The sequence below is a fragment of the Alnus glutinosa genome, chromosome 2 (genome assembly GCF_958979055.1).
Source record: "Alnus glutinosa chromosome 2, dhAlnGlut1.1, whole genome shotgun sequence".
Classification (NCBI taxonomy): domain Eukaryota; kingdom Viridiplantae; phylum Streptophyta; class Magnoliopsida; order Fagales; family Betulaceae; genus Alnus; species Alnus glutinosa.
The window spans coordinates 36406915-36433655 of NC_084887.1; the positions used below are offsets into that span (position 1 = coordinate 36406915).

Here is a 26741-nt window from a genome sequence, read left to right on the forward strand (position 1 = left end):
CGTGTGTCATCATGTACATAGTTAAATGCAACAAAATAAAATTTTGATAATGAAATAACTCCTCCCCATTTTTAAGTAAACCTTGTCTGTCACACTGATCCTAACATTTAATGTACTCACAGATTGACCAGGTAAAGGGTAGGCTACCAGGAACTTTGAAATGGTGAAAAATCCTTTGGAACAGATGTACCCAACTCATTTGACAAGCATCAATCCTTATAGCCCAAAATACCAAGTACATTGAATCAGGTTCAGAAGTCAAGTAAATTGAATATCTGACACCAATAGGGATAAGAAATTAGCTGGCAATGAGCTCAAGCTCAGATAGTTCAAAACCGACTATGTGCAACTAACAAAGTAATGAAAGGCAGGACATATGACTGACACCGAAAGAAAAAGCTTGCAACTGCCTGTAACTTTTATTGACTACTACCAGCACAAAACAAAGTTCTTGGAAAGATCTACCCACAATTTTGTGGAACATAGATGCTAACATAATTATGACAGCCCTAAATTTTCCAATATAACAGTATCCAATTTCATGAGACCCAAACCAATCATTATTAGAACCTAAACCATTAAAATTGCTATAGCATATAACTGCTAACACAACACGACACAACTAAAACCCACATTTCGTTGTCATATAAGCAAAGTAACTTCCAAATTTGAATCAGCCATAATATCAAGGCAATCTAAACAGCCATTGAAAACCTACAACCCCCAATCGAAAGTGTCAAACTAAACCAATAACCATCAATCACAACAAAAATCTCAACATAATCTTCTAAATAGCAATCATCTGTGGCTAATTCCAACAAAACACATCACTTAAAACCTTTAAAATGTAGACAAATTATTCAATTGCATAAAATCAGAATATCAATAAATCCAGCACTTATATAAACTATCACATGAAGTAGCCGAATATCAAAAACCCGTGTCCCAAATCTTCTAAAAAACCAAAATTACCATTCCAATAACATTGAAACTTAACAAAGCGACCAAAAAAGTACCCAAGAGACTAAACCTTTATTCCTTTCTAGTCTCCACCAGCCTTCTGGTACACATAGGTCAACCCACACTTGCCACAGTAGTGCCTGTCAAAATGATTGGCCATGAAGGTCCCAGCACCACACTCCGCGTTGGGGCACTCCTTCCTCAGCCTCTGAACCTTCCCAGAGTCGTCCACCTTGTAGAACTGGAGCACGGCGAGCTTAACCTTCTTCTTCTTGTGCTTGAGCTTCTTGGGCTTCGTATAGGTCTTCTTCTTGCGCTTCTTGGCCCCTCCACGAAGGCGAAGCACAAGGTGAAGAGTGGACTCCTTCTGGATGTTGTAGTCGGCCAAAGTCCGTCCATCCTCGAGCTGTTTTCCGGCAAAGATGAGGCGCTGCTGGTCCGGTGGAATGCCCTCCTTGTCCTGGATCTTGGCCTTCACATTGTCGATGGTGTCAGAGGACTCGACCTCTAGGGTTATGGTCTTGCCCGTCAGGGTCTTCACGAAGATCTGCATGGTTGCCGTCTGGCCTGGTTGAGTTTATGAGAGAGAAGGTGAAGATTTTATAGGAGAGGGTTAGTGTGATACTAGGGTTTTGGAGGCGGTTGAGGGGGTTTTGGGTGGGCTGTGGATATGGGCCTTTCGGCTTTGGGGATTGCTTGTTAAGGTCCATTTCGTTTTCTATTCAAGTAAAAGTCATTTGGGTCCATGATCCCGGCCCTGTGAAAGGGAAAAAAATAATTTCTTTTTTTTAAAAAAAAAAAAAAAAAAAAGAAATATAAGAAAAGAAATATAAATTGTGCGAAAATTATGTGGCTCGATTCGAAAGTAAAAGTTAGACAACAGAGTAGTTCAAATGAGCATGTATTACCGTTCGAACAAGTATGGGTTATATGGGTCATTCATAAGTCAAGTGAGTTGATCCAAACTCAATTATATAAAATTTTAATTCGTTAATTTCGTATTGTGTTTATATCCGATTTGCAATTTATATTAAAAAAAATTCTGCCTTAATAAAGAGGAAATCACAATGCCTAATAACTTTCAAAAACTACAAAAGTTCTTTTGGTAAGGAGAGTTGTTTTACATCATTTTTCGATCTATCAATTGTTTATCCCTTTTGCAAATCAAACATATAGATCTCACAAATCCAACCGTTAATATGCAAATTTACGGAAATGTAAACCGAATGAACAAAGACAAACATTTATATCATTTTTCTTTGGTTCAAGTTCCAAATACCTACTATAAGAAGTTATTATAGTCCTTAGATTTCCCTTGAAAAAGAGTTACGAGTGGATACGACAAATCCTTTCCCTCTTTCTTTTTCTTCTTCTTCTTCTTTTTTTTTTTTTAATTATTATTATTATTTGGGTTTTATGTCTATTTCTTTTCTCTTTCGTGGGTTTTTTCTGATAAATAACATTTCAGCCTGATTCTCTACAATTTTAAATAAATTATAGTTTCTCAAGCTACATAATGTTGACAATTTTTAGGCATTAAAACACTTGAAAAATGACACATATTAAAAATGTGGAATGTTACTGTTGAAAATTAAGTATATTTTTATCGAATTCTTACTCTTTATGTTATGAAAAAAGTTTTAAGCAAAAAACTGCCTTTTGATTTTATAAGAATAAACATCTATGGAAAAGTGAAGAATAAGCATTTTGAAAGAAAAAAATTTGGTTTGATTGCCTTGATAACATACCACATTTTTAATAGGTGGCATTTTTCAAACGTTTCGATGCCTAAAAATGCCTAAATTATATAATTTGAGAACCTACATTTTAAAAAAAAAAAAATTGTAGGACTCCTTATTCATCTAATCCATGTGTATTGTTTGCATAGAGAAAAACGGCCCCATCTGACTGGACCCCCAGAAAAATTAAGAGGAAAAAAATTAAAACTATGATGTAGATTTTGTATAATAAAATCGACTAAATTAAATGTTAGAAAATTTCTTAACTAAGTTAATCTTACACACAATATATATATATATATATATATATATATATATATATATATATATATATATATATATATATATATAATTATGTCATAAATCATTCTATCATTTTTTGTCCCATACCTATTCAAAAATTTAACTAGTCTCCTTCGCGAGGATAAAAGTATTTAAAAATAGGGATAAATATATTTTAGCCCCTCAAACTACCACCATTTCTCCAGATGGCCCCCCAAACTACCAATGCTTAGATTCTGGCCACCCAAACTACCACTTTTTGATTTTTTGGCCCCATCCATCCATTTATGCTGTCAATTGTAAACAGAAATCCGAAAATACCCCTCCTAAACTTTGAAATTCTCATAGTTAAGGGAGGAGTATTTTCGGGATTTTGGCCAATTTCTATTAGAATTGACGGCATAAATAGACGGATGGGGCCAAAAAATCAGAAAGTGATAGTTTGGGGGGTCAGAATCTAAGCATTGATAGTTTTGGGAGCCATCCGAAAAAATAATGGTAGTTTGGGGGGCTAAAATATATTTATCCCTTAAAAATACGTATCTTTTTATTGTTTTAGATAATTAAAAGCAGGTATTTATTAATGCCAAAATATGTTGAGCCAGTACAAAGGCTTCGAACTATTTACACCATGCTATATATGTTACGGTCCGACCCGTACATGTTATAAACATCTTATCTATTTTGATTCACATTTACTTGTCAATGTTTTGCTGCAGTAAAATGAAGGATATCCTCATATCCCGAGGACAGACCAATGAGTCAGGAGGATTTAATTTTAAAATTATATCCAATCTCCCTTTATAAGCATCCTCGTTTCTGTCCCTTGCTTACAATACTTCTCAAACTTCTATAAATATTTGAGAAAAATCAAATTTGGTTCTTAAGTTTCGAGCGATTTCAATTTAATCTTTTTTAATTTTACCAATTAGGTTTTTAAGATTTTATTTGATTTAAAATAAGTTCATCCGCCGACTTTTCGTCTAATTAATTAACGGTTAATGGCTATTTTGTTTGTCACTTCATGCCCCAACTACACTAAATTACTTAAAATTACACATATATCATAAATTAAGAGTTTTTAACTTCTTTTTTTTTTATATAAAAAAAAATATTTAGATTTAATTGTAATTATGCCACATATTACGCACGGTTAACACATTACATGCCAAACAAAAATTATGCAACATTGATTGATTGGTTTGACATGACTATGTTAATTAATTAGACGATGAGATAATGGAGCGAGCTATTTGAAATCAAAAGAAAACTTAAAAGAGTTTAATTGTTGAAATTGAAAACCTACTAAATTCAATCTCATGAAATCCTAAGGACTAAATTTGATTTTTTCCTAAATTTTATTACAAACACTAATCAACCATCGACGGCTCTTAATATATAGCCACTGTTGTTATTACAAACAAAGCAAAACCCTCAACGTCTTCCTCTCCCATGCTTAAAAGTTTAAAACCATCATCCAGGAGAAGAACTACTTTAACATTACCTCTTTCAAAAGGTTAGTTCAACAGCCTCCCCTCAAGGGACTCCTAAGAGGTGGCCAGGTGGGTATCGGACCACAATGCCCTGTGACCAAAACCCACGAGTGCCTTGTGACAACTTCCTATATGATCCAGCTAATAATCAGAGTCTAAAAGGTACCTCCTTCAGATCGAAAATCAGAACCAAAAGCCAAGCTTGGGTAGCTAGGATCACACCATGGAAAGAAAAAATTAGGTTTGGATAAATCCAAGCCCACAAACAAGAATAATCAATTCCTAAAATGACAAACTAGATAACTCTAAACCTATATGCAATGCACAGTTCATATCTTCTTTTGGGAGTAAAAAGAATATCAGAAAAATTTCAAAACAGAAATATCAAATACCCACCAGATTCTACCTCAATACACAAACAACCTTCAAGTCCAATTTTATTTAGGATTTTGAAAAAGTTTGATACAAAAGACAAAAACACCATAAAGCTACCATTTATTAAACTTTATTCATGAAAAAGATGGCTACATTTCTTCAAGCCGAAACCTTGGCAACAGCTCCAGCTTGTGTCAGCAGAGGAACCAGCTTTCCTTCCTTGTGCAGAGCAGTAGTAGCTGCAATAGAATAGAATATTTAAACATAAAATCCCCAACAAACACCTAATATTTACATTCATATAGATATAAATGTGATTAGTGATCCTATAGTTTGTTTAAGGGATTGAGATCCTACCATCACAGCCACCGATGTGGTTACCGCCAATGAATACATTGGGCACAGTCTTAATTCCGGTCCACTCAGCGAGTGCTGACTGTATCTCTTTTCCATCACCTTGAAGACATCAGAACACACACAATATAAGTTACTCGTCCATTTGTACACTACAAATCTTTCACACACAGAATTAAGAAGCTCCTGCTCGTTATAGATGAATGAAGTGGGTCATGATCCCTAAATTTCCTAGGGTAACTTCATATTAGAGTTATTAAAATCCTAATCATTATTTTAGTTTATTGTATCTCACTAAGTTGTATGCCGAGATAGTAATAATAGTAAAATCTGAACCATTTAATTAAAAATAATGATTAGGATTTTAAGAACTTTACCATAGAGCCATTCTAGAAAATCTAGAGAATCCTAATCCAATCGAAGTAATCAAGAAGCACCAGCTTCTTTGTTCAGCTTTTAGAATAAAAATCATGAAATCATGATAGCCCCCAGCCCTTACTACCAGAGCTCCACAACACAATGCATTACTTCTTTTCATATGCCTTTACACACTTTCAAACGCTTTGAAGGCAAGATAAAGCAATTAGGCTAAAATCATGCTAATATTGCATCTATTATATATATGTGGCTTCCTAACACATGCAATCAAAAATTAAATTACATGAAAGCAGATATAGCAAACTAATGTTACTGTCGGAAACGGAATTTCGCCGGGGAAAAAAAAGAGAGATAGAGAGAAGGAAATATTCTCTAAAATTACTTAGCTAAAGTTTTTTTTTTGATAAGTAAAGAAAGGTCTTGTTAAAAAACTAAGCTTAAGTATTTGAAGCAAATATATGCAAAGCCATAATAAAACCAATCCTTCTACATACAAAGAATTGTATTTAATTCCAAAATCAATTGCCGTTAGAATTCAAGATTCTTCCTGCCGCTTCGATGATTTAAACTCGACCCCAACATATACAGAACAACCCAAAATTGGAATTCCAGTTCCAATCAAAACCATATAAAACAGTAGATTCAAAAACAAAAGGAAAAAAAAAAAATCTCTCACTTTCAGTGTCCAACTCAATAGCCTTGAAATTCGCTCCCAATTGATTCAAGAGCTGCTTCACGTTCACGCAGAACGGACAGTACGTCTTGCTGTGGTCACAAACCCGGACATCAATGTCCAAATATGTATTAATATGTAATCAACAAATCAAAACGTGAAACGAAACGGTTTGATAAACAAAGAGAAACCTGAAAACGACGACCGGATTGGACGAAACGATCTCCTTGGCCTTTGGCAACGCCATTTCACTCTGCCTTTTGAATTCTCAAACCCTAAAAGATCTTTGTAAATTTTGAATTTTCTTCGCACAAATATCTCACGGTAAGAATGAACCGGTCTCGGGCTTTCGCATATATAGCGAGAGAAGTCATTGCGTGGCAATATTTCAATCCCAAGTGATGCGGAATGCGAAATGATCTGGACCGTATATAAGGCATTTTGGATTTAGATACTGGCTTGTCTTAATATATATATATATATATATATATTATTATTTTTTTGTGTATTAGGGCTTATTCATTCCTCATTTGAATACTCTAAAATCTAAATCGACGACCTTTGTCAACCCTATATTCTAGCAAATAGCAATCGCCAATCACCGGATATTTAATAAGTCATTTAAGAGCACTTGTAGTGAGCTCGTCAAAATTTCAGCAAATTTTGACTAAAAATACCACTTTTGTTATTTTGGCTACTTAGTTTTTAAGAGCTCTAAATATCAAACTCACCAAATATTCTCTACTTCAAAATAAATATTATTTTTTATTACCTTTTCAACCAACCTGCCTTTTTCGGATTGTTCCAGAATTCAAACCTCCCTATCCTTTCTCTTCTCTTCTCTCACGCACACTTCTATTATTTTCTTCTTTCTCTAATCCGATTCCTCTACCTTCTTCGCTCTGCACACCGAGAGACAGTGCGATAGTGAACGAGAGAGAGAGATTGAGATCAAGGGAGAGACCACACTGGGAGAGATCAGACCCGAGAGATCGGGAGATAGAACCGGAGAAGATCCGACCGTCCAGAGGCGCCGATTTCGGGTGGGTTCCATGGATTGTCGCCGGAGGAGCAGGAGGCACGACGATCGGTGGCCTGTGGAGTGATTTCCGGCGAAATCGCTCTGCAACCCGTGACCAATCGGAGCCCATTTGTTAGGAGACCTGAGACTTGAGAGACCCAGCCCGATCGTGGAGGACCCGTAGCAATCTGACGAACCTAGAGACCCACGTCCATGGGTCGTCGGCCAGAACCCATCTCCGGTGGACGTGAGGTGATTTTCCGGTGAAAATCGTGGCAATTTCAGTGGGTTTCCGATGGGTGTTTTCCAGTGAGTTGAGAGATAATTTTTGGTGAATTTTTCTGTGATTAAACAGAAAATTCTTGATGTAATTTCTTGTGTTTTTTTATATGGATTATTATTGATTAATTTGGGCTATTATTGATTAATGGGTTTTAATGAACCGTGTGTATTTTTGGTGTTGATCTCCCCTGTGATTTCTGGTTGTGTCTCCCCTGTGATTTCCGGTTGTGTTTTCCCTGTGATGATATTTTTGGTGTTGTCTTCTACTCATCAACAACCTTCCCCGCGAAAATGAAATAAACAAATGCGAAAAAACAACAGAAGATCGACTTTGCCCTCGTCTGATGAGACGAGCGTTTATGACGATCGTCTATTTTACTGTAGAGGCGACGAGCTCGTTGGAGACAAGATTTTGAGTAAAATCGTCTGATTTTGGTGAATTCGTCTATTTGACGACTTCGTTAGGAATGCTCTAAATTTCCAAAAAGAAAAAATAATAATAATAACAAAAACACACTAGCTGCCACTAGTGTGACAACTTCCTATAATGATCCAGCCAATAATCAGAATCTAAAAGGTAACTCCTTCAGATCGAAAATCAGAACCAAAAGCCAAGCTAGGGTAGCTAGGATCACACCATGGAAAGACAAAATTAGGTTTGGACAAATCCAAGCCCACAAACAAGAATAATCAATTCCTAAAATGACAAACTAGATAACTCTAAACCGCCTATATGCAATGCACAGTTCATATCTTCTGATTGGGAGTTAAAAGAATATCAGGAAAATTTCAAAACAGAAATATCAAATACCCACCAGATTCTACCTCAATACACAAACAACCTTCAAGTCCAATTTTATTTAGGATTTTGAAAAAGTTTGATACAAAACACAAAAACACCATAAAGCTACCACTTATTAAACCTTATTCATGGAAAAGATAGCTACATTTCTTCAAGCCGAAACCTTGGCAACAGCTCCAGCTTGTGTCAGCAGAGGAACCAGCCTTCCTTTCTTGTGCAGAGCAGTAGTAGCTGCAATAGAATAGAATGAAACCAAACATTTCTCATTAGTTTAATAAACTGGATTGAAATTTTTTTAAGTGTCCTTGGGTCTATACCAAGAGTTGATGTGTGATCCATAACCAATGGTCCAATGGGTATTATGGGTTCAATCAGTTCTTTTAGGTGAATCACGACTTTATATCATACGACCAGAAAAAGAAACGACTTTATATTGTATGTTTTTAATTTGTGATATTGTATATTTTTTAGGGTGCGTTTGAAATTGTAATTTCGTAAAAAAAATAATAATAATTTTAAACCAAATCACATAAAATAAATCGTCTGGAAATTTGTGATTTGAAAACGCATAAAACTGCATTTTCGAATCATAGGCATTGGGTATCTTTTTGAAAATGCAAAATTTTAAAGACTAACCTACGATTTTAAAGGCCAAATTATAATTTTGTTAAATATTTAACTGCATTTTTAAAAATCACATTTTCAAATAGCACATTATAAAATCGCACTTTTTAAACTCGTTAACTTATTCTTAGTGATTATTGAGGAAAGCATTAAAGAGATTGTAACGAGGCAATGCCATGGATGTTGTTTCATGTCGGTGGTAGGTTATGGCACTGAAGTGGTAGCAACTATTCTTATAGTTCCACATGGTGTTAGGTTAGGTGTTATACTCCTGATTAAGGTTGTTGAGTACGGAAAGATGGCAGGATATAAACATTTTGTTTGATAATACTTTTTTTTTTTTTTCAAAACAAAAATATTAACAAATAACCCAAAATACAAAACATTCAAAATTACTTTCACTTTTATGTTACATCAAAACATTTTGTTTTTTGTTTTTTTCCCTCTAAAGAGCATTAACTAATTTAAATTTTTTTAGTGCCAAACACTTGAAATTAAATAGAAATGGTCCACCACTTTCCAGTACTTTTGAGAGGAACAAATAATATGCCATGAAACGGGGATAATAATTAGCAACAAAAATCCAGATGTGGAGGAAATTTAAATTATATATTGCACTAAATCCCAGATCTTATTGCCAATGTAAAACTGCTTTGAAGCACAGTAAAGTATGTATAGATGAGATAGGAAGATATTCACCCATAAGTCTAACAACTAAACCTCACAAGATTCTCCCTGCCTTGGGGATTTCCTGAATGACCATCTCATAGGGTAACCAGTGCAGGTTCTCGAAGCTTGACCTCAAGATTATGTGCAACAGCATCAATAAATTCTTCAGTGTTCAAATAATGTTCCCTCGATACCCTGCCAGACACCAATATCATCTAAAGTAATTAAAAGTTGACGTGAGTTGGCTAGACTCTCGACTCTAGAGTGATCAGACAAGATTGAGGAAACTCAAACGAGTCTACTCAGCAATAGTCAGTGTTTCTGCAAAAATCTGGCTGGTGAAAAAAATATGTTAATATACTTGCAAACCAGATTGACCCACTTTTTCCTTTTTTATAGACTTGAGAGATGGGCCAAAGTTTTATAAGAACTAGTCCTTCAGGATCCCAAGTTCTCAATTGATTAAAGCTTATGTACGACAAGTGCAAAGAGGTTCTTTCCTAAGATTAATTAATACCTTCTTTTTATGATTAGTTGAATCATGAAGTGGTATTGTACCTATATTCTCTTCATGACACTCGGGAATTCCAAAATGATTCCCCACAGTGTACAATGGAGGGAAGGTGCAACTTACTTGGATCCATGGATCAAAATGGCAAGATCCTTGGTCATTTTGGCCATCTCCACAGTCTCAATGCATGCAGCCTCCAACTTGTGAACAAAATCCAGCAAACTTTCGTTTTTATCTAACTTGCCCCTGGGAAGAGAGAAAAAAAATTGATTGGTACAATCAACAGGCTAAGGTGAATATACAAAAAGAATCCAACATAAAATATTGATATTGTAAAGTGGCACTGGAAGCTAAATATATATAAAGGGTAGAGACCTCTTGCAAACTTAACATAGTTTAATACGATAATTTACAGAAGTATACATTCAACATAAGAAGGTAAACAGTCAAAGTAAAACATGCAATCACACCTTTTTTGATAAGTAAAATTTATTGAAAATGCGCAAAGGGGCGCAACCCAAAGTACACAGGATGTATACAAGGAACCCCTAAGGAACGGGGGAAAGAGAACAACTGTCTAAGAAATCAAAATATGAACAATCATGCATAGTCTTAATTCTATCCCTCCACATATACAACAATTGCAACATCTTTCTCTTCAGATTTGACAAACCCGTCTCACAATCTTCAAAGAAGCGAGCATTCCGTTCCCTCCAGATGCACCACATCAAACACAGCGGAGCCATGCGCCAAATCTGTAACGAGGTCCGATTACCCTTCTGGCCCCTCCAACTCCCCAACATATCTTTCACCGACTTCGGCATTACCCATTCCACCCCAAACAGTTGCAAGAGAACCCTCCATAATTCAGAAGCCATCATACAATGCAGAAATAAATGATCAATGGATTCTCCAGCGGATTTACACATATAGCACCAATCCATTACGATAAAGTTTCTTTTACGAAGATTATCCAGAGTTAAAGATTTCCCTAGAGTTGCCGTCCAAACAAAGAAAGCCACTCTCGGGGGAACATTAACTTTCCAAATACTTTTCCATGGGAAGGAGAACTGCGAATGACTCGACAACAAATGATAATAGGACTTTACCTCAAAGGATTTCTTACGGGCTGGCACCCAACACAACTTATCCTCTCCCTCGCTACTAACTTTGAAGTTGTACAAAATCCCAAAGAACCTACTAACCGCATCGACCTCCCAATCATGAACCGGACGAGCAAACAAAATATTCCATGAGATGGTGCCATTTTGTCTCTGCATAATATCCTCCACCCAAGCATCCTTTCTTATAGCAATAAGAAACACCTATGGCAAGTTTTAAAGAACTCGGGCCGGAGGGGGAAAAAGAAATATTTAAACACCCCCCTGGGTTCAAGGTTCAATAATTATATAGAGAAACATACAGCGTTTTGGAGTTGTTTCAAAAAAGTGGGAAAAAGGCAATTAACTTTCTATATATGTGTATTTTTTTTTTTTCTGGGAATGATATTGTCAGGACAAAATTTTAAAAGTGAAAGATGTAGCATCAATTTGATTCAAAACAGCAAACTGACCTATGTTCTAGCCCCCGTGTCCATGCAAATATAGAAGCAATGCTGTTTGTACTGGTTTCTTGACCTTTCTGATGTAATCGGAAATGGCGAGTTACAGTCCCATGAGCTGCCTCAGCTTCTAATGTCTTCCCATCAGAGGCTAACTGCACAAATTGCGGTTATTAAGATTTCGCATGCACAATCCCAAGACCAAAATATTAAGATCAGCATTAATAACAAAAGACAGAAAATCGGATACAAACCAACACAGAAGTCATGAGGCCCAAGGAGCCAAATCCTGCATGAAAGGAACCAACATTCAGTCAGTTTCACTAAATATTGCATAGAACTAACGAACACTTTATGGTCGTTCGTATTAACAAAGACAAGGGGTCCATTCATATATTCAGTTCAACGTTTGGCATTACACTCAAGAACTTTAAGAATGACCAATCATATAAAAAAAGAGAACTATATTACATGATTGAGCAATAGAGGTCCTTATTTTGTACTAGACTAGGGTCAGCTTTAGCATCCATCTTGGCATCAAATTGTACAAATCAGCAGAGTTATATCCTCAGTATTACACTTATTGCCACAGATGAAAACTTTTATGCTGTAAGCAAGACTGTTTTTTTTTTACCTAATTTTGCTTTCCTAGGGCCGTAAATTGATAGTGAGCTGACAGCTGACCAATGGTACAAACCCAAGGTTATCAACACTGAATAAGTAAAGCTAAATCTCCTTAAAAACAAATAAATGTGCTAAAGGGAGTAGCAAACACATTGCTATCAATACATATGAATAGCCAAATCTCCTGAGATCACTTGTATATTTTTTTAAGGAAAATACTCAATTGAAGTGTTCCTTTATTAAACCAAAATCATTCTAATCCCTAGTCACTAACCATTTACTTGCACTACTTCTTGAACCAATAACCCATTCGAGAGTATAATTATAGAAAATATATGAACCAATACACTTCATTATCACGAGCACAAAAAATGACTGCGGCCACAACAAAGAAAATGTCCAAAATGGTTATGTAGCAAACCCCCCAAAAGTTTAATAGGTTCTTTAATAGCACCTTGAGCAAGTAAATCACTCTGCACATCCCCATCATAATTTTTGCAAGCCCAAACATATCCACCTTCGCTTTTTAGGACATAAGCAACCATGTCATCTATTAACCGATGTTCATACCTGAAAGCCACATAAACCTTCAGTTAACTATTCAAAATATACTAAGCGCACAAAAAGAAAGCCTGAGTTCATAGTGGACAAAACGAACCATATTGAATTATCTTCAAACATTTGCTTCCACTTCTCTTCATAGACCTCCTGGAATATGTCCTTAAACCTGCAATAGTAATTGTGAACATTGCTCTTTACAGATCAAAATTGGAGGCCGACAGAATAAACCAATGAAGATCTATAGTTCAGATTTGGGAAAGAAATAGCAATGGGAACAGAGAAAGAAAGATCACCTGCCATCATATTTCTTAAGAATTGTGTTTTTGGTGCTCAAGTAAAGAGGCCACTTCTTCGCAAATGCCATTGACATGGACGATTCAGCAAAAACTCGAATAGACTGAATGTATATAAAATTTTGTCAAAACAGCAAAATCAACATATTGAAAGGCATGCTGAACGGATAGAAAATGTGATTAGACAAACCTCATCAACATTATACATAGCAAGCGCTATGCCTGGTCCTTTAAAATCAAAAACATCAAGTTCCACTGGTGTGTTTCCATCTTCGGGGACTGAGGGATAGAAACAGAGAGATAAATTGCTAAGAAATAAATAGTACTTGTGAGAATAGAAAACTTTTCAGCTCATCTATGGAGTTTGAATCAGCTTACCAAAAACCATTTTAAGCTTTCCTGGCCCTTCAATGACTGTATCAGTTGCACGATACTGATCACCAAATGCATGCCTACCAATACATATGGGTTTCTTCCAACCTGTGAGTTAGAAATGAGTACTGAACAGCATTTCACAATTTTTAGCTCACATTTGATATTATGAGAGAAACAGAACATTACCAGTAACAATTCTGGGAATGTTACGGCATAGGATAGGTTCACGGAAAACAGTACCTACGGAAGTTAGCAACCCTTTCATTAGGAAAAAAACTGGGAAAAAAGGTCTTACAAAAATATGTGACTGAAAAGATGACGCATTGACCTAGAATTTTATTTTTTAGGTTACACATACCAGTATACCACATCCATTCAATACAGATGCAGAATCAGATTTCCGCAAAAAAAATTATATTCAATATCCTCTGCTTAAACAATCATCACAAACCATACTCAACCTTAGTAAGAAAAATTGATATTAAGTAGGTAGTAGGCTCTATCAGACCCGATTCCAGCCTTCACTACAAAATCCTTCCTTGAGCACCCCCTCCCCCCCCCCCCCCCTCCACAAAAAAATATCAAACAAAAAAAGCAAAAAGAAAAAGATAAGCAAGAGTGAGAAAAGAAAAACCTCAAATTTTCACAGAAGCAGATATATTTGTTATTTATTATTTGTAGTATATATATGTGTGTGTGTGTGTGTGTGTGTGTGTGTGTGTGTGCGTTGATGGTTTTCTATCCAATAACATGTATCATTCGCAATAGGTCACTTAAAAGCTGGGACAATTATTAGCTCAGGAAATTCCATCTATTTGGTATGCCCACGAAGACCCCACTTTCACAAACTGACTATTACCTCATTTTTCCAGAGACATGATTCAGTGAATTGTGCAAAGAAGATAAGAAAAACTTGATATGATGCTGTAGAAACTAGGAAATAGAATTATAGTTAACTAATGTAATTTAAAAGATAACAGTTACTTTTAATATTTTTGCCAAAAAAAATCCTGCATATGGAACTAAGACAGCTGATGCCTAGACTTAATAGGCAACATTATTACAACAAATGTCTCAAGTAAATCCAGCACGCCCAATCATCTGCTACCAGAGAGAGAAAAAAAAAGAATAATTTGTATGAATAATAACCGATATAAAAAGACTAAATAACAAAACCAAATGCATTTATATTTTTCCTTTCAATGAGGAAACTGTTATTTATCAAATACAAACCATTTAAGATGTTTCTGATAGTGCCATTGGGACTCCTCCACATAGACTTCAGCCCAAATTCCTTGACTCTGGTCTCATCTGCAAATATGACATTGCATAATCATTATTTATTCATAATAATATCAATACCTCATGATTAAGCTGCAAGACCACCAAGTTCTATGTATTTGGTAATCATATCAACCAATATAAGGACCAGCATGCTCAACATCCATAAAACAATGTTTTCTTTTTCAAATTTACCTCTAGCGAGTGGGGTTTATAAGATTATTGCAAAAGTCATAACCAATAGGTTGAAAAGGGTTGTAGACAGTATTATTCCGAAACCCCATAATGTGTTTGTTAGAGGTAGGCAAATTCTAGACTCCATTCTTATAGAAAATGAGTGCTTGGATATCAGGATCATGTTTGATGTTTTAGGTGTGCTTTGTAAACTGGAGATTGAGAGGGTCTATGATCATATTAATTGGGAGTTTCTTTTGTACGTGTTGAGGAAGTGTGGTGTTGGAGAGAAATGGCGTAATTGGATAGCGCATTATATTTCTTCGGTACGCTTTTTCTGTCTTGGTGAATAGTTCTCCTTTCGATTTCTTCAGAAGCTTGTGGTTTGAGACAGGGAGATCATCTATCTCCTCTGCTCTTAATAAAATAATTTATGCTACTATAGATGGGGGGCTTTCGTTCAAGCTATTTCTCCCATCTTCTATTTACATATGACACTTCGAATTTTTGCGGGGATAACCAAGATCACATCCGTTATTTGCGTGTATTATTCTTATGCTTTGAAGCTGTATCCAGTTTGAAAGTTAACTTGGCCAAGTCAAATTTGGTTCCTGTAGGTAATGTCAACAATGTTGTTGGGTTGGCCAGTATTTTGGGTTGTAAGGTGTCTTCTTTCCCTTTTAAGTATCTTGGCCTATCGTTGGGAGCTCCTTTTAAGGCCAAATCAATTTGGGATGGTTTTATTGAGAAGATTGAGCATTGTTTGGCAGGTTGAAAAATAATGTACTTATCTAAGTTATCTAAGGGTGGAATGATTACTTTAATCAAGAGTACCCTATCCAATTTGCCTATATATTTTATGTCTCTCTTTCCCCTTCTTGCTGGTGTTGCCAATCACATAGAAAAGTTGTAATACATTTGTCTCACATTAGGAAGATGATGAGTAGTTCACATAGAGTAGGTGGTTTATAAAGATAGGCATAAATGCTAAGTCTCACATTGCCTAGTTACTAGGTGAAACTGAGCTTTACAATGGATTCTAGGGAAGCTCCAAATTGACTAGTCCTTTTATAGTGATATCGCAGATGTGGCTAGCACTTTTGTCTGGGTCATTACAAATGGTATTAGAGCCATTGCTCAGCCTGAGATGTGGGAGCGTGCACAAGCCCATGAGGATCGCCAACAGGCACTCGCTGGGACGCCAAGAATGAGGTGATCCAATGAGAGTCGCCAGCAAGGACGTTGGGTCCCAAGAAGAGGTGATTGTAACGGCCCACATCGCTTGGGTATAGGAATAAGGATGTGCTTATATGTATATTCACACCATTTTTGACACAATGCATTTTAAAGCTGTGATAGCCATGAACTTATCAGAACTCCGCTATTAAACATGTTTATACGAGAGTAGTACCAAGATGGGTGACTACAATGGGAATTTTTATAGGGTGGGCTAGATGATGAATTCAAAATTCAATTGGTTAGTTGGTTCAAGGTATGTTCCCTGATTTCTAAGGCAGGGTTGGGGTTCAAAACTTGCTTTTGTTCAAGAATGCTCCTTTGGGGAAAGTGGCTTTGGCGCTACATGCATGAGAGAGAGACCTTACGGAGAGTTGTAATCGCAACTCGTGGGGTGGGTGGTGTTTTAGTGAGGTTCATGAGTTGTATAAAGTGGGGCTATAGAAAAATATCAAGGGGGAGTCTATTGATCATCTGTTACTTCATTGCGACACCGCCCGTGAGCTTTGGAGTTTTGTGTTTTCTTTGTTTGGAGTTGAATGGGTCATGCCACAATCGGTGATGGGTTTGTTGACTACTTGGGGTGCTTTTCGAGGGCATGGCCTAGCAAAAAATGTTTGGCGTTTAGTTCCTCACTGTGTTTTGTGGAGCATTTGGAGGGAGCGGAATGCGAGGCTTTTTGAAGATGTCGAGACGGTAATGGTGGTTTTAAGGAAGCGTCTTCTTAACACGTTATATCTATGGATAGCTCCCCATCTTTGCCACCTAGGTGTTTCTACTTTTGTAGACTTTCTTAATTTATTAGTTGTTCCTCCTGTTTAGGGGCTCTCTTGTATACTTCCCGTGTATTAGGGTTGCGCCCCTCTGCGCTTTTTTATTGAATTTTAAATTACTTATCAAAAAAAAAAAAAAAAATATCAAGGGGGTTGGGGCGGAGTTTTTGGTCATACTAGGTTTGAGATAAGTAATGGTTCCAAGATTAGATTCTGGGACGATTTGTGGTGCAAGGATCATGCTCTAAAGGATTCTTTTTCGGTTTTGTATAGTATTGCACTATTGCTCGCGTAAAAGAAGCTCCAGTGGCAAATTACTTGGAGTTATCTAGTAGTCTTCACCAGTGGACTATAAGCTTTATTAGAGCATCTCATGATTGTGAAGTAGATGTCTTTACTTCATTTTTTAATTTGTTGTATTCTCTTACATTGAGATAGGAAGGTGAAGACAAGCTACATAGGGTCCTTTCCAAGAGAGGAATGTTTGATGTTAGATCTTTTTATAACGTTCTTGTACCTAATGAGATCACCCTTTTTACTTTGGAAGAGTATTTGGAGGCATAATGTTCCTTTGAGAGCCATGTTTTTTGCTTGGACATCCGCCTTAGAGAAGACCCTCATCATAGAAAACCTAAGGAAACAACATGTCATTGTGGTTGACTAGTGTTGTATGTGCAAAAAGAGCGGGGATACTCTGGATATCTTCTTCTCCTCCATTAAGAGATCGCCAATGCTTTGTGAAGTGCTATCTTTAGTCGTCTTGAGTTAGCTTGGATTATGCCTGGAAGAGTAGTTGTGACGTCCTACATCGCCTGAGTATGGGAATGAGGATGTGTTTATATGTGTATTCGCACCCTTCTTGGCACAACGCGTTTTAAAGCTATGATGGTCATGAACCTATAAGAACTCCGCAGTTAAGCATGCTTCTGCGAGAGTAGTACCAAGATAGGGTGACTTTTTAGGAAATCTAGTTTAGAGGAGCCAAAAGCGAACAATATTGTGTCGTTGGGGATGGGTTGTTACAAATGGTATCAAAGTCATTGCCCAGCCTGAGATGGGGAAGCGTGCACAAGCCCATGAGGGTCGCTAGCGGGCACTCGTTGAGACGCCAAGAATGGGGTGATCCCATAAGGATTACCAGCGGGGACGCTGGGCCCCAATAGGAGTTGATTGTGATGTTCTACAGCGCCTGGTATGGGAATGAGGATGTGCTTATATGTATATTCGCATCCTTTTTGGCACAACGCATTTTAAAGTCGTTATGGCCATGAACTTATCAGAACTTCAAAGTTAAGCGTGCTTCTGCGATAGTAGTATCAAGATGGGTTACCTCCTGGGAAGTCTGGTTCAGTGGAGCCAAAAGCAGACAATATTGTGTCGTTGGGTTGGGTCGTTACAGTAGTAGATATTTTTGCTTGTTGGAGAGGGGTTGGGAGGTATTCCTTGGTGTGCAACTGTATGGAAGTTGGCTCCGTCTTGTCTTTTGTGGTGTCTTTGGAGGGAAAGAAATTAGAGATGTTTTGAAAATTGCGAGAGGATAGTAGAGGAACTAAAGCCTTTCTTCTTCGAAACTCTTTACCATAGGACAATTGCCTTAGATCTAAGTTTGCTAAGTTTTCATGATTTTCTCGACTTGTTTTCTATTTCTAGCTGAGTGTTTTTCTTGTATACTCCTTATATACTTGAGTTGCACCTTTTGTGCTTTTAATATAACCTTCTCATAATATTACTTATAAAAAATAAAATAAAATAAATAAAAAGTTTCCTGGCAACCATAATATAAGAGAACAGCAGAGACAAGAGAAAAACAAGAATTACTAACCAGGAGTAATGGTAGCACACTTTACAGCAACATTGTACCTGCATTACGGATATGGTTAGAATCAAAAGCACAAAAAGGTCTCAGATATCATTCAGACTTTAAAGTGTCAAGGTATGAACAAGAAACTGTAAAATACTTTTTAAATAAGGCGCGAACATTGTGCTCTGCTTTGCTTTCGTTTTGTGCCTCAAGGCAACTATTCCATGAACCTTTCCCAGTGAGCAGCTGGTACAAATCATGTTACTTAAAATCTTTATTTTTACCACTATGAAAATCCCTCTACACCAATCATTACATGTAATTAATACACAACCCTCTATACTGCTGTCCTTTACAAATCCTGATCTTTAAGAAAGCTCTCCCGATCATCCACCCTCAACAACTATAATTTCAACTAGCACACAGCTAAATCATTCCCCAAAAGTCATTACCAGTCCTTCACAGATCAATTACAGCGGCATGACTGCTTTTGGTTACAAATAGCATACATGATTATATTCCAATATGCTAATCTATTGAGTAAACATTCTAATCAATGACCCACATACAACCACTTTCACCAGGCCTTTGTCCCCCTATTCTTCAAGCTTTTGCACTTTACTAGCATTAACAATTGCCTTCTATAAGCATCATAATATCACAAATCCGTATCATATACCAACATACTTATGGCTATAATGGGGACACTACCCAATTATCTATCTGTCATAATCACAACAGCATTCGCCAAATGAATTTGTTATAATACTGTTTAGTGAAAGCACGCACGGCATAATAGTCCATCTCCTTTTCATATGATGCAGAGGAGCTAAACAATAAACGAAAACAGGAAGGAAATAAGTTATATCTAATCCAAATCACAAAAGCATGACAGATGCATTATAACCTATTTTTCCGGTCAATTACTTACTTAAGAGCTGCTTCAGCAGCTTCTACAGTAACTTTGTCATCAGTAGCGTCGCGATTCAAAATTCCCAAATCAAAATACTTTATATCCAAATCCAGATATGGAAATAGAAGCTGCAATTAGAAAACCAGAATTCCCCAATAAACAAAATTAAAATCCGTATAGAAATCCATTCTCAAAAAAAAAAAAAAAAGGAAGTCGCTCGAAAATTCATACTTTGTCCTTTATCATTCTCCATATGATCCTCGTCATCTCATCACCTAAGAGGACAAAATACAAGCAGAAACAGCATATAAAATTCTTCAGATGTTCCGTTTGGTTGCAGATAAAACTATGAAAAAGATTCGAAGACGATCAAGCTCAATATTGGGAACTTAGAAAACAAAAGCATTCACCAACTCAGATTAGTCGAAATATTCAGTTTATTTATCGAAATTCTCATTTTCGCAAGCGAAAACAAATGAAACTCGCAATCTCAAATATTTCAAAAATTCATTTCCCCTCAAGTTTCCCCCATTTTCTCGCCAACCAAGCAGGGCAACGCTAAACACACAATCACCCGGGGTTCATTAACCTCACCGTCCATTTCCACAATAGGATTCTCTACCCGCACCCTATCGGAGCCAGCCGAAGACGCGAAGCAACGCAGCGAGGCGTGAGCGAAGCGGGTGGAAGAAGAAGCGAACGAGACACGGTTCCCGCGAAGAACAACTCCATTGGAGAGCCTCTGACCACTAGAAGGGAATTGCAAATGCAGGCTAGGACTTCTCAGGGCCATCGACGACGACGCTGATGACGAACACGACGAGGTTAACGTCTTAGCGCCAGACATGGTGCTCAAACGGAGTGTCGTCATCGCTCTTGTGCTTAACATTCGAGGCTTTTGGGGAACCTTTTATATATAAAGGGTCGCTTTCTTTGGGGTTTAAGAATCTGAGCGTGGCGACGTTGGATGTTTCACGTTTGTCTGTGGGACTACTGAATGGCGCTACTATAGTGGGACTGTGGGGGACTGGGGGAGAGAGAGAGAGAGCGATCGCCGACCTGAGTGTGTTCATCCACGGTGGAAAATGGAAGGTTATCTCTGGCCGTTTGATCAGTGTATTGCGTGAGAGTAATTTAATCGGACTTGTCAATGTTTGACTCGATGACACTATGGTTGAGACTTGAGATGTGTATTTATCCTTTGCATATTGCTTTGATTAACCCATTGGTTCCATATTTTATAAAAAAAACTTTTTTATTTTTTATTTTTTGACTTTCTCGTTTTGTACCACAACAGAAGGAATAATTACATGCCATCTTTTCATATTATTACCTCAAACTTAAATTAATTATGTTTTTTTTTAGAGGGTAATTTTTCTTTTGTTCAATTAGGGTAGGTTACCGACCCGAAGTGAATGGTTTTTGAATTTTGACATGGGGTTGGAAATGGAGTTTGAATTTGGAGCCAAATATAACGGTACCGAATTTTGTGCATAGTTAAAAATCTCAAATTAGCTCAAAATTCAGGTTTACAATTGGAAATCTCCATCCTCATCATCCATGTGAATGTCCATCAATCGATCTGCAAGCCTGATTTTGCTGATGAACTTGTCGGTTTCTCATGAACTGCTCAAACTCGCATCGGATCTAGCAGCCATCACTAACGATGCCAACCCTTAACTGAACTACTCAAACTCGCATAGGTAACTTGGGTTAGCTCAAAATTTTCTAAAAAATACTATATATATATATCACATTTTTAAAATTTTATATACCTCAAGTAGGGTCGAAATTCGGAACTTGAGTCAAAATTCGGAATTTTTGAAATATGGATTTTGAATTTTGCCATGACCCGAGTAAAAAGTCAAATTTTTTTTTTTTTTTTTTTTTTAACAAATAGCATGTGCTATTATAAAATCTGCAAAGTACATCATGAGTAAAAGGACAAGACTCCTTAAACTCTAAACCAAAAGGATCTGACTTAAAAAACAGCTGTCTGGCAGAAACATCAAACTTTACCAGAATTACATTTGAGCCTCTCTTACATTAACGCTCACTCTTAAATAAAAGAGGGCCGATCTAGCATCAAGCCAACTAAAATTCCAATAAAATCTGAGTAATACACAAGCAGACTGTACAGGAAGAAACAAGAGAATACACAACACAAACAGACATAAGCCACAAAAATCAAGCTGCCGGCAGTAGAGGCAGGGGCTGAAACCGCCGGAGACGGCGGCGCGTGTCCCACACCCGCCGTCACCGATGCCACCCAGTCGCAGATCAGCCACCGTAGCCCCCAGCCCCACCGTGCCCGGCCAAAAAAAAGCGGAGCGTAGCCGTCACGCCCGCCAAAGAGCAAAGAGGTCTCTGGCGCGTGCAGACCACGCGTCGAACTCTAACGATCGGCGTGACCAGTGCTTCCGACAGAAGGAGCGGACGACGTCGGGGAACGCGGCTGAGGGGCGCGTGTATTTAAGAAAGCAACGGGATTGAATAGATCTGGCACCAAAAAAGTCGAAGAAAAATAGTTGAAGAAAAGGCCATAACCGTCGTTGAAAAACACGAACAGCCACCACATTCCAAGCGGGACACCTTGATTTAGCTTTCCTGCCTAAGACGAAAAGAAAAAAGAAAAGCAAAAACAAAAACACAAGAAACAAGCTACCATAGCTTCGAAAGGCTAGGGGAAAGACAGCCTCCATCGACTCTACCGGGAGGAACAAAACTTCCACAGCCCAAATGGCTGGGAGAAGTCAAGCCTCCACTGAGAAAACTCAGTGAAGAGAGCAAAAGATCGACCTTAGTCCATGTGGACTAAGGGACAAAACGAGCCGGGGGAGGGATAACAACATATTCAAAAAAGTCAATTTCTAATGCAGGCCTTGAATCAATTCTTGTTGGGAGTTGACTAGGTGGCTCGGAAAACCTCTGGTCGAGATGGAATTAGGCGAATTTTGTCCAACCCTATGTTCAATAATTGGGTTACATAAACAAGAAGAAATACCCCCTTATATTATAATGGTAAATTAAAAGGAAAAAACTTAAAGAGTCATTTATATGTGGATTATAGAATACATGTAGGAGTAATGAGTTTCAATTTGAAATTGTTAATTCCAATAAGATGGAGACTCTTATTAAAATTTATAAGATCCCATTACAATCAGGATTTCCTAATTTTTTCGACGTCCTTACTTTAAGATTATTCATTGAACTGCAATGGCCTGTCACATGGTATTATCGTATTACCTGTATTACAATTTGTCATGATTATAGGATGTGCAAACTACGTCTATGCAAATGCTCAGAATAATTTGGGCTTGTCATTTCAAACGTAAGATCTAAAAATAACAATTTGAAAACATGTAATTTGAAAATGCGATTTAAAATATATATATATATATATATATATATATATATATATATATATATATATATATATATATATATATATATATATATATATATTGTTGAACGTTAAGTAAAATAGCAATTTGCATTTGAAATAATGGTTTAGCTTTTTAAAGTCGCGCATGTTTATATATATATAAACCCTCATTGTCTGCAATTTTAAAACACATTTTTTTACGTTCTAAACCGCCATCTAAAAACAAAGAAAAAAGTTTTTAAACAAAACATTTTTCATAATTTTATTTAAAAACACATTATTATATAACCTGCAAAATTGCATAGCCAAATTAATAGAGCCTTAATATATGTTCATGCATCATTCTCATAATCCAAATGATTAGTTAACCTAGCTATTATGCCCCCATGTAGCTGGTGTTGTATGCCCTTTTTATGGGAGATTAGGAATGGTCTCTTGGATGCTTGTTATGTGACACTTTACAGTCCTGTAATATTATTCAGTTATTTTTTATTATAATGGCCTGTTTGAGAGTGGGACTATAATTAATAAATTTATTGTACCAACAGGAAATTAATAACCAAAAAGACTTGCCATTATATTTATGGAGATATAGCTCGATCTAATTAGAGTGAAAATTTGTGAATTACCAAATAAGAGATCCTCCTGTATATATATGGGAGCCTAAATCCATAATTTAGGGTGAGATGTGTCATGCGTAGCTCTCAGTTGCATTGATGATCCATGCAACCACCTATGCGGAGCGATTTTACCATGTTGCCATTGATGGAGAAAGAGACAGGACTGTCTCATGACTCTCATTCATAAGGCCTTTCCCCGATCAATTCCATCCGTCACTTCTCAAAGCAAAATCACAAGCCCAAGGAGATCGAGGGGGAAAATGAGATACAATAAAGCATCACTTGTCTATGTCTTCATGCTTCTGGGGGCGAGTTTGCTATGCGCCAGCACCAATTTGCAGCGCTTTTTACGTTCAGAAAGCAGCATCAGTAATGGCGGCCGTAGCAACAACTTCAATTACAGAAGGGTTCCCAGCCATGGCTACAGATTACACGGCAACCACGACGTCCCTGATCAAGAACAGAAAAGACTCACACCAAATGGTGCAAACCCACTTCACAACTGATGAGACGGCGCGCGGGTGAAGTTCAAAGATTTTGACGGCATTCATGTTCAAAATGCAGTTGGCAATATTCCTTATATATATATTGCTCATCAGCTGGCCGGAAGAGTCTCTGAAGCTGTACGTTCAAGAAATGTGACTAAAAACTACTCCGGCTTCAACAAATGATTCCGATGACCAACTTTCAAGCACACTACTCTTCCTTTCCTTGTAATCATCATAGTGTTAAAAGCTTAAGCATATGCGTGTTTTTGGAAGGAATTGTACTAATCAACTCTTTGCATTTTACTGAAAAGCTTGCAACTTTTCTGAACTTTTTCTCCAAGTTTTGCAAATTGATCTTAATTGTTAGAGACTTGAATGTGAGTAATGCTTCATAGATGGAAGAATGATATTATCTTTAATTTGCATGGACTGTATTAATTAATGTTTGTCTGATCTTGGAAATGCAACTTCATCATATATAGCCATTCACATCATGATGCCACTATTATATATGCATATGCTGTGTGTGATATGCTTTTCAAATAGAGTACGGATAGAAACGAGAAACTCGAAAGTAAAAATGATAGATTTTGAGTTTAAAAATGTGTTCACCCAACTTCGCTAAATGACCACGGCTGTGAACCATCTAATATGAGTAATGCTACACATCATCCCCTTGTCCTCCCAAAATTGATGCGTCTCTTAAAATCACCATTGGATCAAAATTCAAGAGTGATATATCAAAAATTTAATGGTGATTTTAAGAGTCACATCAATTTTAGGGGGACAAAGGGATGATGTGTAGCATTACCCATCTAATATACTTTCAAAAGCAAGTTTCATCTTCTGACAAACCGACTTCAATTTTTCATAATTAATGATTGGGTGTCCGTTTAGATTAGCGGTACTGTCAAAACTTACTATTTGCAAAAATAATTAACAATTTCAAAACATAGTTAAATATTTAGTAAAATCAAGTTTGGCTTTTAAAATTGTATATTTTTTAAAACACACTCTCTTACTTGTGCGAAATATGATTTTTTCTACATTTTCATACCGCCATTTTTATTTTTAAAAAAAATTCACTTCCAATCGAGAATTTCCACAATTTTGTTTAAAAATGCATGTAATTCGTGGTTAATTTGCACATAGTTGCTGACTTGACATTAAGAAGAACGGGTTAATGGCCCAATCCTTACCAATAGGCATCCAAATAAAAATGCGTTAAAAAAAATGAACCAAAAAATAAAGATGAGATTAGTTAGAATATTAATTTAAATGATAAAGCCTATCATCTATTATTAACTTAATTAAGCTTTGGGACAGTACGTACTTGGTGATGATATTAAAGCAAAAGGCAAAGGTTTAAACTCTTAATTACTTTATAGTTTATTTCTCATTTGAATTAAATATTTTACTTATTAAGCATTACACAGATGTTTAATCTCACATGCATGTAAAAGAGAGTTAATATTAATTTAAATGATTAAACTTTTTTTTTTTATTAGCTTAAAATCTTGAAATGATTAGTACGGAATTTAATAAGATTAGAATTAAGGAGAAAAAAAAGGAGGCAGCACTCTAAAAATCGTCCCGTGTCAGAGACGATTTTTATTCTTAAAAACAGGGAGCCCAGCTGGATATGTGACTGAATAGTTGGAAGATACTATGCTGCCAAAAAGCAGCTCGATCTCCAGTGATCCGTGAACAGATTGAGAGGGCAACGTTTGATTGGAAAACTGAAAGCAATTTGATTAGAAAACCGAAAGAAAAGGACCTTAAGCAACAAAAGCCAAAAGAAAGAGCTTCTCTTTCAGTCTGTTCAAACACACAAAAGAATAAAAGCAAACTCTCTTTTGCTGATCAGTCTCAAATATCTTCACAGGAGATTTCTTATCTTCCAACTGCTGAGCAGGTAGATCCGTAGATTATCTGCAGCCGCCAGCAGAAAGGACAGTGACCTCTCCCATAGTAAAGCAGCAATATATAATAGGGACCATAACTTTCCTCGATCTTATGCAGACAATTAGTGCAATAAGTTGGTAAAAGACTAAAAGTTTGGGACTTTAAGTGCTCCTTAGAGTTTGAAAATTATTGAGTGCAAACTATTTATTGGGTCAGCTCCTAGGCAAATTCAATCCGCGACTAAACCAGTCCTTATTGAGAGGAATGCGAGGCAGGAGTTATGGGTTTATAACAGGAATGGGTACGAAAAGTGACCGCGCCTTAAAGGTATTCCAGCATAAGAAAGAAAAAGAAAAAAGAAACTAATTGTTTGTGCAGCAGTACTTGCAGCACGTGAAAGCTAATAATGCTTTACGAATTGGGGATGCATGTATTGGTAAAAGCATGGAAAGATACGGCCGCGGCACCAGTGTCAAACATGAATACAAGAGAAGCAATAGATGAGACTTCCAGTCAATTAAGTGTTTCAAGGTTGAAGCTCATGATGAGAAAGATGTTGCAGAACACATTATTTCTTTCCTGTTAGAA

The 26741-nt window shown here is 36.7% G+C and overlaps 3 protein-coding genes across 4 annotated transcripts; all 3 read right to left on the minus strand.

Moving 5' to 3' along the window:
• Positions 1-831: 831 nt before the first annotated feature.
• Positions 832-1553, minus strand: LOC133859865 (ubiquitin-ribosomal protein eS31 fusion protein). Its single transcript, XM_062295423.1, has one exon. It carries the CDS (start codon positions 1511-1513, stop codon positions 1043-1045), a length of 471 nt encoding a protein of 156 aa, XP_062151407.1. The 5' UTR covers positions 1514-1553; the 3' UTR covers positions 832-1042.
• Positions 1554-4885: 3332 nt separating this feature from the next.
• On the minus strand, positions 4886-6606 carry LOC133859870 (glutaredoxin-like). The gene is made up of 4 exons (XM_062295426.1): positions 6446-6606; positions 6258-6346; positions 5207-5305; positions 4886-5088 (listed from the first exon to the last, which is right to left on the minus strand). Exons 1-4 carry the CDS (start codon positions 6499-6501, stop codon positions 5009-5011), a joined length of 324 nt encoding a protein of 107 aa, XP_062151410.1. The 5' UTR covers positions 6502-6606; the 3' UTR covers positions 4886-5008.
• A 1781-nt stretch (positions 6607-8387) lies between these two features.
• Positions 8388-20748, minus strand: LOC133859869 (isocitrate dehydrogenase [NADP]). 2 transcript variants are annotated; one of them, XR_009898821.1, is made up of 16 exons: positions 20350-20748; positions 19987-20030; positions 19774-19883; positions 18864-18901; positions 14811-14888; positions 13764-13817; positions 13581-13682; positions 13393-13481; positions 13203-13306; positions 13007-13075; positions 12803-12918; positions 11979-12013; positions 11737-11879; positions 10287-10409; positions 9683-9847; positions 8388-8590 (listed from the first exon to the last, which is right to left on the minus strand). XR_009898821.1 is itself a non-coding variant. In XM_062295425.1 (15 exons), the coding sequence occupies exons 1-15, from the start codon at positions 20642-20644 to the stop codon at positions 9748-9750; spliced, it is 1500 nt and encodes a 499-aa protein (XP_062151409.1). In that variant the 5' UTR covers positions 20645-20748; the 3' UTR covers positions 9574-9747. The 2 variants fall into 2 exon arrangements, 1 of the variants encoding a protein (XP_062151409.1); XM_062295425.1 differs by lacking the exon at positions 8388-8590 and having other exon boundaries at positions 9574-9847.
• Between the last annotated feature and the right edge of the window lie 5993 nt (positions 20749-26741).

Excerpts from the sequence above, each read along its gene's own strand:
- LOC133859869 (XM_062295425.1), bottom strand. The coding sequence starts at position 20,644 with ATGTTAAGCACAAGAGCGATGACGACACTCCGTTTGAGCACCATGTCT. Across the intron at positions 19,884-19,986 it reads GGAGAATGATAAAGGACAAA|CTTCTATTTCCATATCTGGA; the intron begins GTATGAATTTTC and ends TTCTAATTGCAG. Across the intron at positions 12,919-13,006 it reads TTTGAAGATAATTCAATATG|GTATGAACATCGGTTAATAG; the intron begins GTTCGTTTTGTC and ends TGTGGCTTTCAG.
- LOC133859865 (XM_062295423.1), bottom strand. The coding sequence starts at position 1,513 with ATGCAGATCTTCGTGAAGACCCTGACGGGCAAGACCATAACCCTAGAG.
- LOC133859870 (XM_062295426.1), bottom strand. The coding sequence starts at position 6,501 with ATGGCGTTGCCAAAGGCCAAGGAGATCGTTTCGTCCAATCCGGTCGTC. Across the intron at positions 6,347-6,445 it reads AATCCGGTCGTCGTTTTCAG|CAAGACGTACTGTCCGTTCT; the intron begins GTTTCTCTTTGT and ends TTGTGACCACAG. Across the intron at positions 5,306-6,257 it reads TATTGAGTTGGACACTGAAA|GTGATGGAAAAGAGATACAG; the intron begins GTGAGAGATTTT and ends GATGTCTTCAAG.